The sequence below is a fragment of the Anguilla rostrata genome, chromosome 13, assembly GCF_018555375.3.
Source record: "Anguilla rostrata isolate EN2019 chromosome 13, ASM1855537v3, whole genome shotgun sequence".
Taxonomy (NCBI): Eukaryota; Metazoa; Chordata; class Actinopteri; order Anguilliformes; family Anguillidae; genus Anguilla; species Anguilla rostrata.
In genome coordinates, this window is record NC_057945.1 from 8,802,677 (window position 1) to 8,817,220 (window position 14,544).

Consider the following 14,544-nt stretch of genomic DNA (forward strand, 5'->3'; position numbering starts at 1 on the left):
GAGACAGGGGGAGGTACACCCCAAAACCAGAGACAGGGCGAGGTACACCCCAAAACCAGAGACAGAGGGAGGTACACCCCAAAACCAGAGACAGAGGGAGGTACACCCCAAAACCAGAGATGGCATGAGCTATACCCCAAAACCAGAGACAGGACGAGGTACACCCTAAAATCAGGAACAGGCCAAGATACACCCAAAACAAGAGACAGGATGAGATATACCCCAAACACAGAGACAGAACAAAGCACACCGAAGAAACAGAGACATCAGAAGCTACGCCCCAAAACCAAAGGCTGCACAAATTGCTTTCAGGCTTATCTTTAAACATGTTTTTTCTTCTGTTCAACTTGACATTACGTTTGTTGCTTGTACCTCTGCAACAGACAAAACAGGAGCAAATACTCTTTCCGTTTTTACATAAAGTACGTTTGTAAAACAGATGAATAATTTATATTGATGCTGTTAATCAAAACGGATAGATTTATTGTAATTTTTCCTTCTGTTAAACGTTACATTAACAATAAGTTTATTGCTCCTGTGCTGTCAAATATGGCTGTTTTAATTTCCTAGTTGAGCAGACTACATGAGTACAGTACAAAAGCTATTCTTGTCAATCGTTGTTAGACAGAAGTGTTGCTACACTACTATTTGTGAACTTCCGAGTTGGCGGTGGGCCCCTACCTGAACTGACCCGATGACACAGAGCTAAAAATAGGCCCAATGCTCAACCGGATCTGAGCATACATGCAGGCCCTGTTGAATTCGGGTCAGGATGCAGACCTCCACAATGGCCTGTTCACAAAGCCGTGTGTGTGTGTGTGTGTGTGTGTGCTCGTTGTGCGCGTGCCTGAGTGTGTGTACGTGTGTGTGCGTGGATGAGTGGGTAGCCTGGGAACGGGAGTCACAGGTGTCCACTCCTTGACAGGTGTGGAGGAAATGCAAGATGCGCATCTTCACCGTGGCCCAGATGGATGACAACAGCATCCAGATGAAGAAGGACCTGACCACTTTCCTGTACCATCTGCGCATCGATGCCGCGGTGGAGGTGGTGGAGATGGTGAGGCCGCCTGAGATCGTGAAAAACATTCCTCTGTTCGTAAATGTTACAGCTGAATTTAGCTCACACGCAACCATATGGCAGAACATGAAAAAAAGTACTACAAATGGTAAACAGCATCTGGTAGACAATTACAACAATTACATAGCATTTTTATAATTTCACTAAAATAGAAAAGTCAACTAAATTCCTTTAGTGTGGCTTTGGAAAACATGTTCCACTGTCATGTGTAGAGGACCTGCATTTCAGATATTATCCCCCTTGAAAGAAAAGACAGACTGACCAAAAGATGTTTTACTAAATATTTAGCATAATGGAGTTTTACAAAATCTTAGCATATATTTTTTTTTTTTCAAAAGGTGGCAGTGATCATCAAGTCATGCTTGTTTTCTATCCAATATTTTAGTGCATGGTTGTAAAGCATTTCCATTTCAATTTAGTCACAACTGGATTTATTTTTTTCAAGACAGGCAGCTCTTCTTCTTTCTAAAATACACCCCGAGCAGATGAAAACTTTTAGTCTGTTATTGTTTTTGCTGGCCAGAGTACCTTGATATGTTCACCATTGTATAGCAGGAATTTAGCCCTTACGACAGTAAACCATTACAGTAAGAACAGTCTTTAAGCTCAGTTTAATCTTCCACACCATGTTACTTTTCCTGAATAAGGATTTAGCATTACTGATACACGCTGCTCTTGGTTATGAAGATCGGACCTGAGCTGAGTTAAAGCTGATTCTGAAAAGTTGAATTTGGAAAGGTTGAAGAGCAAAAAAGCTTTTTCAGTTGCAATGCCCAGCCAGGCAGCTAGGGGGAGCCATCCTGAAGTACAGACACTCTAAGTGTCACCATGTGGGGCACCATACCAGGCTGTGAGTGCCATAATAATCAATGAGGGAGCACTTACCCTAGTCTGTCTGAAGGAGAATAATCAGCGGGACTGATGAGCTCGTGGTCTGAGACGCTCATCAGCAGAAGCAAAGCATTGTGGGATCGCACGGCTCAGACGTGCCACGTAACGGGCTCATCTCGATCGTTTTCGCCGCCGTGATTCTCACACACTCACTGTACTTCCGTCTATGGTGCCAGACCGTGTCTGTGTGTGAAAGAGTGCAGTGCAGAGTCGCAAAGCCACGTCATCCAATAACTTAGCAGGCTTCCCGATGTAAACCTTCTACTTTATTTTACTGAAATATATGCACTTAGCATTATTTTTCCTCTGCAAGTAACTGTCTGGTAACCACTTTTGTATGTATTATCCAATTCTAGCATGACAGCGATATCTCTGCCTACACTTACGAGAAGACCCTAGTGATGGAGCAACGATCACAGATCCTCAAACAGATTAATCTAACGAAGAACGAGCGTGAGCGAGAGGTAAGAAAGGCAGAAGTAATCCGCTTTTCAGCACTCTTGTGTCTGATCCTCAGTGAAAAGGAATTTACTCCTTTTTGGTTCTGTGTGAAAAGGAATTTACTCCTTTTTGGTCCTGTGTGAAAAGAATTAACAATCTCAGAAATTACTGAAATCATTACTTTTCTCTTCTGTGAGGTAAAACGTTAAGATAGTAGTTCCCAGACTTTGATATGGGAAGTCTCCACGGTCTTAAGCCAAATTGAAAAAATCTGGCCTGGGCCCTTCTGTTTGTGGAGCATGTTCTCCCCGTGTCCGTGTGGGTCTCCTCCGAGTACTCTGGTTTCCTCCCGCAGTCCAAAGACATGCAGGCAGGCTAATTGGAGACTCTAAATTGCCCATAGGTATGAGTGTGCAAGTGAATGGTGCGTGTACCCTGCGATAGATTGGCGGCCTGCCCAGGGTGTATTCCTGCCTGTTACCCAATGCATGCTGGGGTAGGCTCCAACACCCCCTGCGACCCAGGATAAGTGGGTATAGATAATGGATGGTTGGATAAATTGCATTATTTTGATTATATAATAAAATAAACCAGGGGCGTATTTCATGAAGCAGGATTACTGAGTTAGCTGGATAACTACACTGGGTAAAGCCTGGAACAGCTCTTTTTACTTCAGTCCATATTCCAGGAAGGGTTCTGGGTTTTACTTACAAGTGCAGTTGTCCAGCTAACTTAAGCCATGCCACTTCTTTCCTAGAGTACAGCCAAGTCTCAGTTTGCAGAAGATGAGATTAAATATGTTTTAAGAAATTTACCAGGCAATGTACACATGTACAACCTCTGCGGGCACAATGTTGCTGCTTCAGAGTTATAGCTGAAGCAAGTCATTGTATCTTGCTTCATATAAGAAAATATCCTTCCCACACACAAAAACTATCTGAGCCAATCAAAAACATTGACTAAAACTGAAGTAATATTTTTTTAAATCCATAAACCCAGGAGAAGCTTTAAGATGTGAGTTTCCGAAACTCTGCTTTAAAGAGGCAGTGTGTGTGTAATGCATGCTCCTCCCTCCTGCTGTGACGGACAGATCCAGAGCATCACTGATGTCTCCCGCGGGTCCATTCGCCGCAAGAATCAGGGCGCCTCTGGCGCTCAGCTGAGCGTGCCCGAGGAGCAGCCGGGGGTCAGCGAGGAGGAGAAGCCCGAGGAGGAGGTACTGCCCGGCCCCGCCTCCTGCTCTGACACACCCCACACTCTCCTCCTCCTGCCCTGGACACCTGACTGTATCAAATCTTTCCTTCTCTAGTCCCTCTTTCTCCTCCATGCTGTGTACACTGCAGTGTTCTTTGTGAGAATAATGCGTAATGCTGATGAAAGCAAGCAGAAGTTCAATGGTGGGAACATGTAACTTGTTATATTTCTTTAAAACAACAAAAACGACCTCAGGTTTGAGCATCACACACAATAAAACAAATATATAAAACATAAATATAAAAACAATAAAAACCACCACCCCTAGTACTCCCACCCTCAACTTCCTATTACTGTTACCCTTCCCCCCAAAAAAATAATAATAATCAGCATTTCCCTCCCCCCCTGGAATCTGCTGGTCTGTGTGCCTCACCAGGGAGGGGTGCGGTCTATCTAACGGCTCTTTCTTCCCCCCCCCCTTTACCCAACGTGCTCTGCTGTGCTTGCACTCTCAGCCTGTGAATGTCTCCCACCCCCAACAGGTGCAGCTGATCCTCGAGAAGAACGCCACCCCCACCCCCACCAGCCCCCAGTCCCCCGTCGAGGGGGCACAGACCCCAGGGGGCAAAGTGCAGATGACCTGGACCGAAAAGTTTGAGGGGGACAAGGGCAAGGGCAAGCCTCCTGGCGCCTCCACACCAGAGGGCATCAAGGATATCTTCAACATGAAGCCGTGAGTCGCCCGCTTGTGTCTGAGCATGCTCAGATCACTCTGCCACAGCAGCGTGAGAGTTTTTCAAGAACTTTTATTTTTATGCATGGACTGTGAAGAATCTGAATGAGATTTGAACTTTTTGTTTTTAATCTTGCCAGTGGTTCATGCTTGCTAATATTTTGAGAACATCACTGTTCAGGTCTCATGAAAATGAGTTCATAAACTCTTCTAATTTGTTCTCATATTAACCACTCTTGTATGGGATTATAAATCACTTCTTAAAGTTGTGGTTTTGTGCATAATGATTGGTTCTGAGCCACACTGCAGTAGCTACAGTAGCCTGTAAAGTGCACTTTGATATTCATCTGGGATACAGGTCCACTTCACTAGCTGTGCTATTTGTATATGTTCGTGCACCCTTCTCACTGTGCTGTGGATCTTAACGTATGGTTCCGGCTGCCCTTCCTGTTCTTTAAAGACGTGATTGTTCTCACTTCCTGTCTCTGTCATGTTCATCACCTTTCTTCAAAAATGCCAGATAACCTGAACTTGCTACCTGAGGAGATAGGGCATTGTAATCCCATTTTAAATGCTAATTTCTATATTTATCGACCAGGTACAGCATCATGATGTCACATACTCTCACTTGCACAGAAAAGAGACACCCCATCATAGTAGATGTACATTATGAAGGATCGCCTACTCGCTGGGAATCGTTACACTGATTATCAACACTCCATCTCACTCTATAACAATGGCTCTGCTCGCTTCTTGACCATCAGTGTAGCTAATATCTGTCAGTGTGGATAAAGGATAGTCTTCTCCATGTTTTGACCTTGTTTTTTTCCCCTTGCCATGCTTCAGGGAATGGGAGAACCTGTGAGTATTTATTCAGGAGCCTTCACAGCAACAACCCCTTCTGCCAGAGTGCACACAATCTGTGGTTAGGGTGTGTGGTCAGTAGGCCACAGAGTGTACCTGCTCTGTGGTTTAGGGTATGTAGTTAGAAAGCAAATAAGCTCAAGGTGTGGCTTAAAATACAAAGGCCTGGATTGAATCAATATCTCTGAGTACCAAATTAAACTCAGTTTGAAGAGAAACCACAGATTGTGCGCAGATTGTATAGTAGCTTTAGCTTTTAAATAGTGACCTGTGTTTTGGCACATTTTCGCGCTGTATATTATCACATGCGGCCGGTACTTAATTACATAATAATGACATAAGCTGTTTCCTGGCGACCCCTCTTTCTGCCCAGCAACCAGTCAAATGTGAGGCGCATGCACACTGCGCTAAGGCTGAATGGAGTCATTTTGAAGAAGTCCCAGGATGCCAGGCTGGTTCTCCTCAACATGCCCGGACCACCCAAGAACAGGACAGGTGACGAGAACTGTATCCTCCCCATGATGCACATTGTGAAGGACCGCTAGCATTTTGTTCGTGCTGCATGTATGCTGTGTGTGTGTGTGTATGCTGTATGTGTATGCTGTGTGTGTGTGTGTATGCTGTATGTGTATGCTGTGTGTGTGTGTGTATGCTGTATGTGTATGCTGTGCGTGTGTGTGTATGCTGTATGTGTATGCTGTGTGTGTGTGTGTGTATGCTGTATGTGTATGCTGTGCGTGTGTGTGTATGCTGTGTATGTGTGTGCGTGAGTATACGTGTGTGTATGCTGTATGTGTGTTTTGTTCCTTGACTCAGTCTCTCTCAGATATGGAGTTCCTGGAGGTTCTGACAGAGGGTCTAAACCGTGTCCTCCTCGTGCGTGGCGGGGGTCGTGAGGTCATCACCATCTACTCCTGAGGACCCCACCCATTTCTCCCCATTTCAACTCCTCCCTCCTCGCTCCCACCTCTTCACGGACTGACCCCTCCCATCACCTTTACCCAGAATGCACCCCTCCCTCACATCCAAGCAATAGCCCCATCACAGTGCCCTCGTCTCAAACTGCTTTATTCTACATCCTCCCAGGAGACACCCCATCACCCCAGATGTGCAAACCAGCATCATTTTCACCTGTTTTTAATGTTCATTTTTTTCCCGAAATGCCCAGATGTGTCTCTTTGTACACTGGCAAAAGTACCAGTCAGCTCCGGTGTTGGACCCATCTCAAAAGTGAGTGGCATATACCTGGTTGAGATGATGAGGGCTTGGCTTGCCTGTTTGCCTGCTTGCTGGTTATGCATCCTGGCTGAGGACATACCAGCGGGGATTAGCAGGCGTTCCAGCAGTCAGGATTCTGTCCTAAGCAAACACCTTCACCGTTCCACACAAATCCTGGATGCCCTTGGCTCCTCCCACTGTCTGTGCTGTCCACACTCATTTGTTCACGTGGTAGCTCTGGTGAAGGCGAGGCCAGTGTAGAAGGAGGTGGGGGGTCCTGGCTTTTTCTTCATTTGAAAGGGGGGACAGTTTTTGTCAGGGCTGTAGTCGTACAAGATGTGGGGGACACACAGACTTGGGAGTGCTTGGTGAAAATGAAAATACTGAGTGCGGTCGCAGTCATAAATGGCAGTGTTGTGTTGGACTACCAGCTGAGGAGAGACATTCTGCGTGCTGACGACAGAGACTGTACCACTCCCACAATCGCCATCTCCTCCCTCAGCCGGTGTTAATGAGCAAGACAAAGAGGGTTACTGCCATGCCATGGAGAGTGACATCACTGGGACAGAGGAAGCTGTGGGAGGGCTTGTGCCCCACTGTCCCTGGCGTGCATATGTCAGGATCTGTTACGGTTATCTGCATCTGCAAGGTTCAGAGGAGGGCTCTGTGGACTTGTGTTGGCCCTGTGTTTTAATGCAAGCGTAGTGCTTTAGTTCGGAGTTACAAACTCATGCCAGTTTTGCTAACAGGTTGCTTCAAATGTTTGTTCTTCTGTCATTTTATTTTGTTACCCCACCCCTTCCGTACGCACACACATACACACTCACATATGCACATACACGCTGTATTAAGGGACTGTGTGACCCTTGCGTTGACAGTTGTGAGAAGTGCCAAAAATGAACGAGGCTGACAGGCACATTGTTTCACTGTGAGAAGCCTTTCCCGAGGCCCTCTGGCAGCAAGAATGGAGAGTGAGAGAGAAACTATTGTGACATCACTGTTGTGAGACATGCTATTGTGACATCACTGTTGTGAGACACACCTTCCCCGAACCGGTGGGGATCACTGTAAATAGTGTACAAACTCAGATGCCTCATTAAATATCGGAGTAGTACTTTTTTGTGACTAACAGCTTCTAGTAAAGAGATGTTCCTCGTCGTCACACAGGTTCATCTAAACGCTGCAAGATTGCATTCCTTTCTCTTTCTATTGTAATTCTTAACAAGATCCATGACAAATTCTTGAATGGTCATGCACTGTGTAACGAGTGAATAATAATGATACGCTTTACAAATTGAATCACCGAACATGAATTGTCAGGAACCCATCTGTGATTCAACACCCCCCCCCCCCAAAAAAAAAGAATAGTGAATAAAGACACTGTTGCCAAAACTTTAATTTAACTATCAAACTGCATTATCTACAGTTCTGCAGAAAGAGAGCAGATAACAGAATTAGGATGATTCCTCATTTTTATCAAAAGAAACAACATCCTGGTATTCTTCTGTCGAATTTGCCAAATTAACACATGACTATTGTGCCATATTAAAAGAAAGTATATTTTTGATAGGAAACAAAATGTAGATTTTTAGGTGATAATGTAGAATCGGCTTCTGTGGGGAATACTGATTCTACATTATCAGCAAAGCCAAATTCTTGTATCGGCAACAAATCTGGAATGATGACACGTTGTGTGGTAACAGGTGCAATAAGATGTTCTTTATCAGTATAACACGGTCTACTGTTAAATCTCAATCCTCTGTAATATAAGAATATATTTTCTTTTTGAAAATGGCACAGACAATTCTATGACTGATTTATTTTGATTACCATTTTTAATTTATAGTATATTGTGAAGACGTGCATTTGTGAAAGGGTTGTGCAATTCCTTAAATTTGGACATTACATACATTGTGTTATTTATTTTTATATCCAGATATTTTATATAAATAAATTTCATAAATGTAATGAATATAACTTCTGTTATCTAGCCAATGAAAATTAGCCTATAATATCTGTAGTCTCATAGGAACTGTTTTTTGTCACTTGTGGTAGAACGAGACAATAGTATAAATTACAACTAATTATTATTTAAATTAACATTAGAGAAGAGAACAAATGCATTTGTTTATAGGTAATGATATTTTGTTTTGTTGTGCAAATCTGTAAGAGATGTTGCTTAAAAGAAACTAAAATTAAAATATTTTGAGTTGTGAATATTGCTAGTATATACAGGTAATTTGTACTATATTTTAAAAAAATGCTTTGAAAAAGATTTTCATTAGAAAAGAGTATATTCTCAAGAAATACATATCAGAGAAGAGCAGGTTTAGTAACAGTAATATGACGCCTGCGGTCATTTGGGATAGTTCTTGAAGCCTGAACAAAGAAACACGTTCAAGTTATCCTGCCCAGTATTTAACTACAGGCAAGTGAAGGTTAAAATTTAATGCGAAACTAAACTAAAGGATGGGATAAGATGGGATGGGAACTTCAAATTTTCATTGATAAGAGATTATTAAAGGTGTCAAATTAACAGCGCATTTGAAGTGTCCTGCAATGCTGGTGTCAAATTAACAGCGCATCTGAGGTGTCCTGCAATGCTGCTCTTTGAAAAAATGCAGCTCGGTTTTGTAGCACTAGTCACAGATGTGCTTGTAGCGGTTTAAGAACGTCTGCCAAATATTACTTTTCTGTCATTGCCGTTCGGCAACGCTTTGAGTCTCAAAGGTATTCTGAGAACCTTTGTTTGGATTTAACAATTTCAGCCATCAGGCACAGAAGAGGCTGATTAGCCTGATCTGGACATCGAAAATCATTCCGTTCATTTCCATTGTCAGTGGAGTTAATGCTCCATACAAACGCTTTACTTATTTCCTTTCTCTTACACTTTCATTTGTTATTTGCTTCATTGAAACCCTTTTCTATGGTGACTTGCACAGCTTACAGTTTACATATTATACAGTTGTATAACTGGATATATACTGAAATTCAGGATAGGTCCCTTGCACTACATTGCCCCATGTGGGATTCAAATCTGGAACCCCCTAGGGTATAAGTTGGTTATGTTTCCTAATCTTGATGTTTGACACATTGGCTACATATACATCCACACCAAACCCAGATTTTTGAGAGTGCTCAGTTTAAGGAAAGAGTTTAAATGTTTACATGATTTCTCCAATACCTGGGTTTACATGGATTCTTTTAATAATCGGACAGCGGAACTGAAGTAGTAACCCACTCTAAAAATTTGATAGAGCATGAAGAAACGCTCGGCCCAAAGACGATTAGTTTTATTGATAACAGCACCACTGCTGCTCGTACCGCTCTGTGTTGCTGTTCGCCATGTTTGAATTGTACAAACAACATCGGGTTCACTGTGTCTGGTGGCCTTTCACGTTCACTGTTGTAAAAAGCTGAAAGAAATCCAAGACACTTACATGCACCAATAAATCTAAAGATTTAGAAACAATCCAGGTGTCCTAATCGAGTTATGTTTGCTAGAGTTGTGACCTTACCCTGATTAAGATGATCAGATAGAGGCTTTCGTGTGACAACTTCCATAATCAGAGTATTGCCTAAAATGGGTTAAGATCGAATTATTAGTGTGCATGTAAATGTAGCCATTGTCACCCTGTGGAGTGCCAACTCATGGCACTGAAAAAGAACACCCAAATGCTGATGATTTCTGTATCTTGTATTTGCTTTCTCTAGTCAAAATGTCTATCAGGCATGAAGCAAAATGCAGCAGAGAGAATGCACCACAAGAGAGGTACTGATCTGGCTGAATGATTTCCAGTCTGACTGATGTACTCTCACCTGTGTGTGAAAATAAGATGAGCGAGTTTTAAACAAAAACTACCAGTGTCTGAAATGGCTGAGCTGCTTATGGTTATGGCTGGGCTCACTTTGTTGGTGAGCGAAGTTTTAACAGTGAGTTATACTGTGTTTTATAATGACCCATGTCTGCATGGTATTTGTGGCAGTGGTTCTTTCAATTGTGTCTTCGGTGTGGTGCTACGTTTACGAAGTAGCGACTTGGTAGAAAGGTAATGGTCAGGTGTCTGTTACATTTTTATGACGATGCAATAGATAACAGTAGATAGTTGACAGAGGATTCCGGAAAGGTTGCCCCATGTTTGGATGCAAGAAATGGCACCGGTTGCTAACTAACTATATCATCAGCCTGTATCATAACTGTATCATATTTTAAAGTCAATTTATGTTCATTACTGTGACAGTGAAGGTTCCAAATGAGTGGGCTATAATATATGACCACAGTCAACAAGCATATGTTATACAGCAGTTGAATATCATGGCCTCTCACCTTTCTCTTTACTGTTTGTTACTCTTTTTTTACTGTAGAAGTAACACTTAGAAAATCATAATGTTTTTGTCTCTTTTTTTTTGTAAAAGTGCAATATTCTTTTTATTTGCTTGGGGGGGAAATCTGTTCCTTTTTTTCCACTGAATGAGATATATTTGGTTTTGTGGAAAGATTAACACTTGTAAAAGTAAACACATCTCGGAATGTTTGTGCACAGGTCTTAAAGGTGGTAAAGATTTTATCTGAAGAGGAATCATATATCTTTGTGTGTTGATAGCTGAGACATACCGAAAAGCACTTTATACAGGACTCTAATAGCATTCATACATAAAGAAAATAACACATTATAAACTGTTTGCATTAAAAAAATATGTCTGACTTGCATCTACAAAATGCAAACAGCTATGTCTTATTTGGTTAGTGGGCTCCCCCAGTGGAGCAAGTGTGTATTGCAGCCACATGGCACTTGGTACACAAACAGCAACATTCTGGCCAGCTCAAATTTTGAGCCGTGTGTGGACAGATCAAATCTGTGCATTACTGTATGATTTTATATAGTGATTCTGTACTAACTGTAAATGTTATTAATGATAACCCTGCGATCCAATATTTTGGGCATGTAACGACAACAGTTTTTTTTGTATATTCTGGCGCACATTAAAAGTATTGGTACTTGTTACTGAGCTCTAGTATCTCCCAGTTAGTTGTGTAGCGTTAGCTGTAAGATGACGCCCCTCACCCCACCCCCTCTTAAGTCCTGATTCTCTAGCACTGTGCTTACATGTGATTGCAGTATAATGCTGAGTAATGATCAAAGACTATATAAACAAGCGCTTCCAGTTCTGACCTGCGCTCAGCTGGCTCTGCACAATGGGCAGGGAACCCCCAAACACAGTCCCACCTCTCCCCCTCTAACACGCTCACTGGCGCCCCCAGCTGGCTTTATCAGACACTCCCCACCTGAATCAAAGAGCTGTCGCAGAGAAGCCCCCATGATTCTCCTCTGCACCCTTTCATGTTATTTTGTTCACCATTATCCTTTTATCCACCTGCAGTGGGGAATAAAAACAACAGAGTAATCCCCATTCTTAAAATGGATGAAAAAAGGGCTCAGAAATATATCTGTTTAGTTTGCAAGGTTTCTGTCCCCTGCAAGGTCACTAGGATTACATGGCATGTCCAAACCCTCCACGGTTCCCTGTGCTCTGTGCTAAGACGAGGAGAGGTCGTTGGTGCAGTTCTGGCTGAGCACTGGTCTGATTTGTTGTGTAATTCAATGCATGCACATGTTCCTGGGAAAAGTAGAAGTAGTTTGTTCTATTATGGTGTCTCTTGGCATCCAGTGTTAGTCATTCAAGCTGTATTTATTTTGTGTTATTTTTTGTTTTGAGATTTATTTATTTTTTTGGATGAGCAGCAATGAGTGGTCTAAATGTTTTCCAGTTTTTTTATTTATTTATTGAATTGGTCAATCGGTGAGAACTTAGTATCAATAAACGTATCAATTACAGGCATATCCTTTTATTATCTTTATTGTTACAAAAATTATTGCAATTAACGGTGTTTCATCATTTGTGTTATTATGCAATGAGTTGCATTTGACATATAAAATAGATGGATAAAAATAATTACCAAAGTATTTTACTGAATTTCAAAACTATCTTGTCCTTGTTGAAATTATTTTATTGGATTAAAAAAAATGCCTATGCGATTTTCAGGGAAAAAACAAGAGTTTGGGATTACCCATTACTCAAAAGAAACTCGAGAAAATACGATTTTACAGAAAGAGGCTACACAGCCTTTTTTTTTTGTCTAAGCTCCACACATCATTGCCTACATAATCGACAAGTTTGCAGGTATCTGTCCAAGCTCTATCTGAGAATGACCGCACAATTTCTCTTGGTTTGGGAAACTAAACAAATCAACATCACTATATATCATTTTGTAAAATGAGTTGAGAAGTTGAAAAAAGAAATGGCTTCTCTGGCCCAGTGTATTTGTGTTTAATAGCCTACAAAACCACCAGACACGGTAAGAAAAATCACACAAACGAATTAACTGATGAGTGCCTGGCTTGTTTCGGCTGTTGTGTGGATAAGAAAACTGAGCAAACTGGCTATCGTGGGCATTGGACAGAACTGCTTTACCAACAGTCTAGATAACTAAAAGTTATACGCATGACAACGATTGCATTGCATTTAAGACAGCACCTGTAATCCATTTCACATTTTAAACTCCCTAAAAAAAGATTAAGAGATAATCCTGAAAGAAAGAAATGTCTTGGCTTTTCTTTAATTTGAATATTTTAAATGTATGTATTTGACATTATTTATGTGACGCCGGTTCTAAAGGCCGACTGTAGAGCGGCCCAGTGAGCGGTATTGCTACTCCAGTATGAATTCAAGTGCTGCTTTCACGGCGGGGCTGTTCAGGCCACAGCGGAGCCGAAGCTCGGCTGTCTCCGATGTCCCTCAGTTCACCATCCGCTGCCGCGTGCCCGTTCCGCACCCGGACTCCGCCACGCCCGCTTCCCGCTTCCCACTTCCCACGCACTCGGACCTCAGTGTTTACATGTGGGCGTGAGCTGCTGTTGAACTAAACATTTCACTTATGTGTTCATTTGACTTACATCACATGATTGAGTAGGGAGTTTAGAGAGTTCACGATTAGCCAATTAAACTGCAGGATTTCTCATGAATCCCTTGACCCCCTGGTGTCCTGTGCTAAATTTTTTCATTTTTTTTTCTTTGGGGGTGGGGGTGGAAGGGGGGGGGTATAGGCTGAACATGTAGATGTGAAACAACAGTGTTAGTGGATATTTTGACCAGCTGCCACTACAACTGGCAATCATGTTACAAACAACGAATCTTTCAAACCAGCTCTACATCTCCCCGTGCAGTGGCCTCCACCGATGTTCTTGATTATTAAAAAAAGACAGGGGGCTAATGGTAGTTCTAGGACACCCTGTACATACATGGACAGGCCTATCCAAAGAATCCTCCCTTAAAAAAAAAAAACAGGGCATCCATCAAAAAGAGCAAGCAATACTCAATCTGCCCAAGGTGTAGGCCTAGTCTTTATGTTTAGGCTAACCCACTGAAGATGTGTAGCCCAATTTTGTATGAACGCTTTGAAATGGATGGATGCAGACCAATGGATATTGTGTCTGTGTGTGTGTGTTTTACATTCTAAATTTTGTGTTCTCCTTCCCAAGGTATAAGTATTCTGGTAGACATGTAGTGTGAATTCCTGTGTTTATCAGTTCTGTGCACTTGTGTACTTCTGTGTACACCTGTCACCGTTGGAGGGGCCAGGGGCCAGGGTGGGAAGCGGTTGTCTGTAAATAAATCAAATATAATAAAATTAGTGCTAAGCTGTTTATTTTTTGTGTCAGTGTAAGGTGAATATTTTCCAGATTAAGAAATATGTATTATCTATTGTGTTTGACCACATATTAAAAGAAAAAAAAAACAGTAGATAGTTTTATCTTACATTTGAAATGCGTATATATCTATGGCTTCTGGCGTACCTGTACCATTTTATAGATCTGTCGGCACAAAATGCAATAAACTAAAATAATTTGATTACAGCTGTGATTGTGAGCCTTTTCTTTCCATTGAATTTAAGTTGGGTTAAATAGTGCCTGGAAGGATTGTTTTTGGCTGGACTGCAACAGCGGGGCCAGCCCTACAAACGCAAATGTCTGTGACTGAGTCACCGAGTGATGAAATTACACCATTGGTCGGCTTAGTTATGAAGTTACACCATTGGTCGGCCAGTCCAGCCATATACTAGGTT

The 14,544-nt window shown here is 42.1% G+C and overlaps 1 protein-coding gene across 6 annotated transcripts in view; it reads left to right on the forward strand.

Annotated features, from left to right (window-relative positions):
* Nucleotides 1–13,772, forward strand: part of slc12a5a (solute carrier family 12 member 5a) — a 173,987-nt gene extending 160,215 nt beyond the window's left edge. For 2 of the 6 annotated variants that reach the window (XM_064305282.1, XM_064305286.1), the window contains 7 exons: nt 926–1,057; nt 2,326–2,433; nt 3,501–3,626; nt 4,120–4,337; nt 5,184–5,198; nt 5,575–5,708; nt 6,028–13,772. In XM_064305282.1, the coding sequence (XP_064161352.1) occupies nt 926–1,057; nt 2,326–2,433; nt 3,501–3,626; nt 4,120–4,337; nt 5,184–5,198; nt 5,575–5,708; nt 6,028–6,119 (825 nt within the window). In that variant the 3' untranslated portion in view covers nt 6,120–13,772. Of the gene's footprint in view, nt 1–925; nt 1,058–2,325; nt 2,434–3,500; nt 3,627–4,119; nt 4,353–5,183; nt 5,199–5,574; nt 5,709–6,027 lie in introns of those variants that run through there. The other 4 variants (XR_010324927.1, XM_064305285.1, XM_064305284.1 and 1 more) reach the window with 4 other exon arrangements.
* The last annotated feature ends 772 nt before the right edge of the window (nt 13,773–14,544 follow it).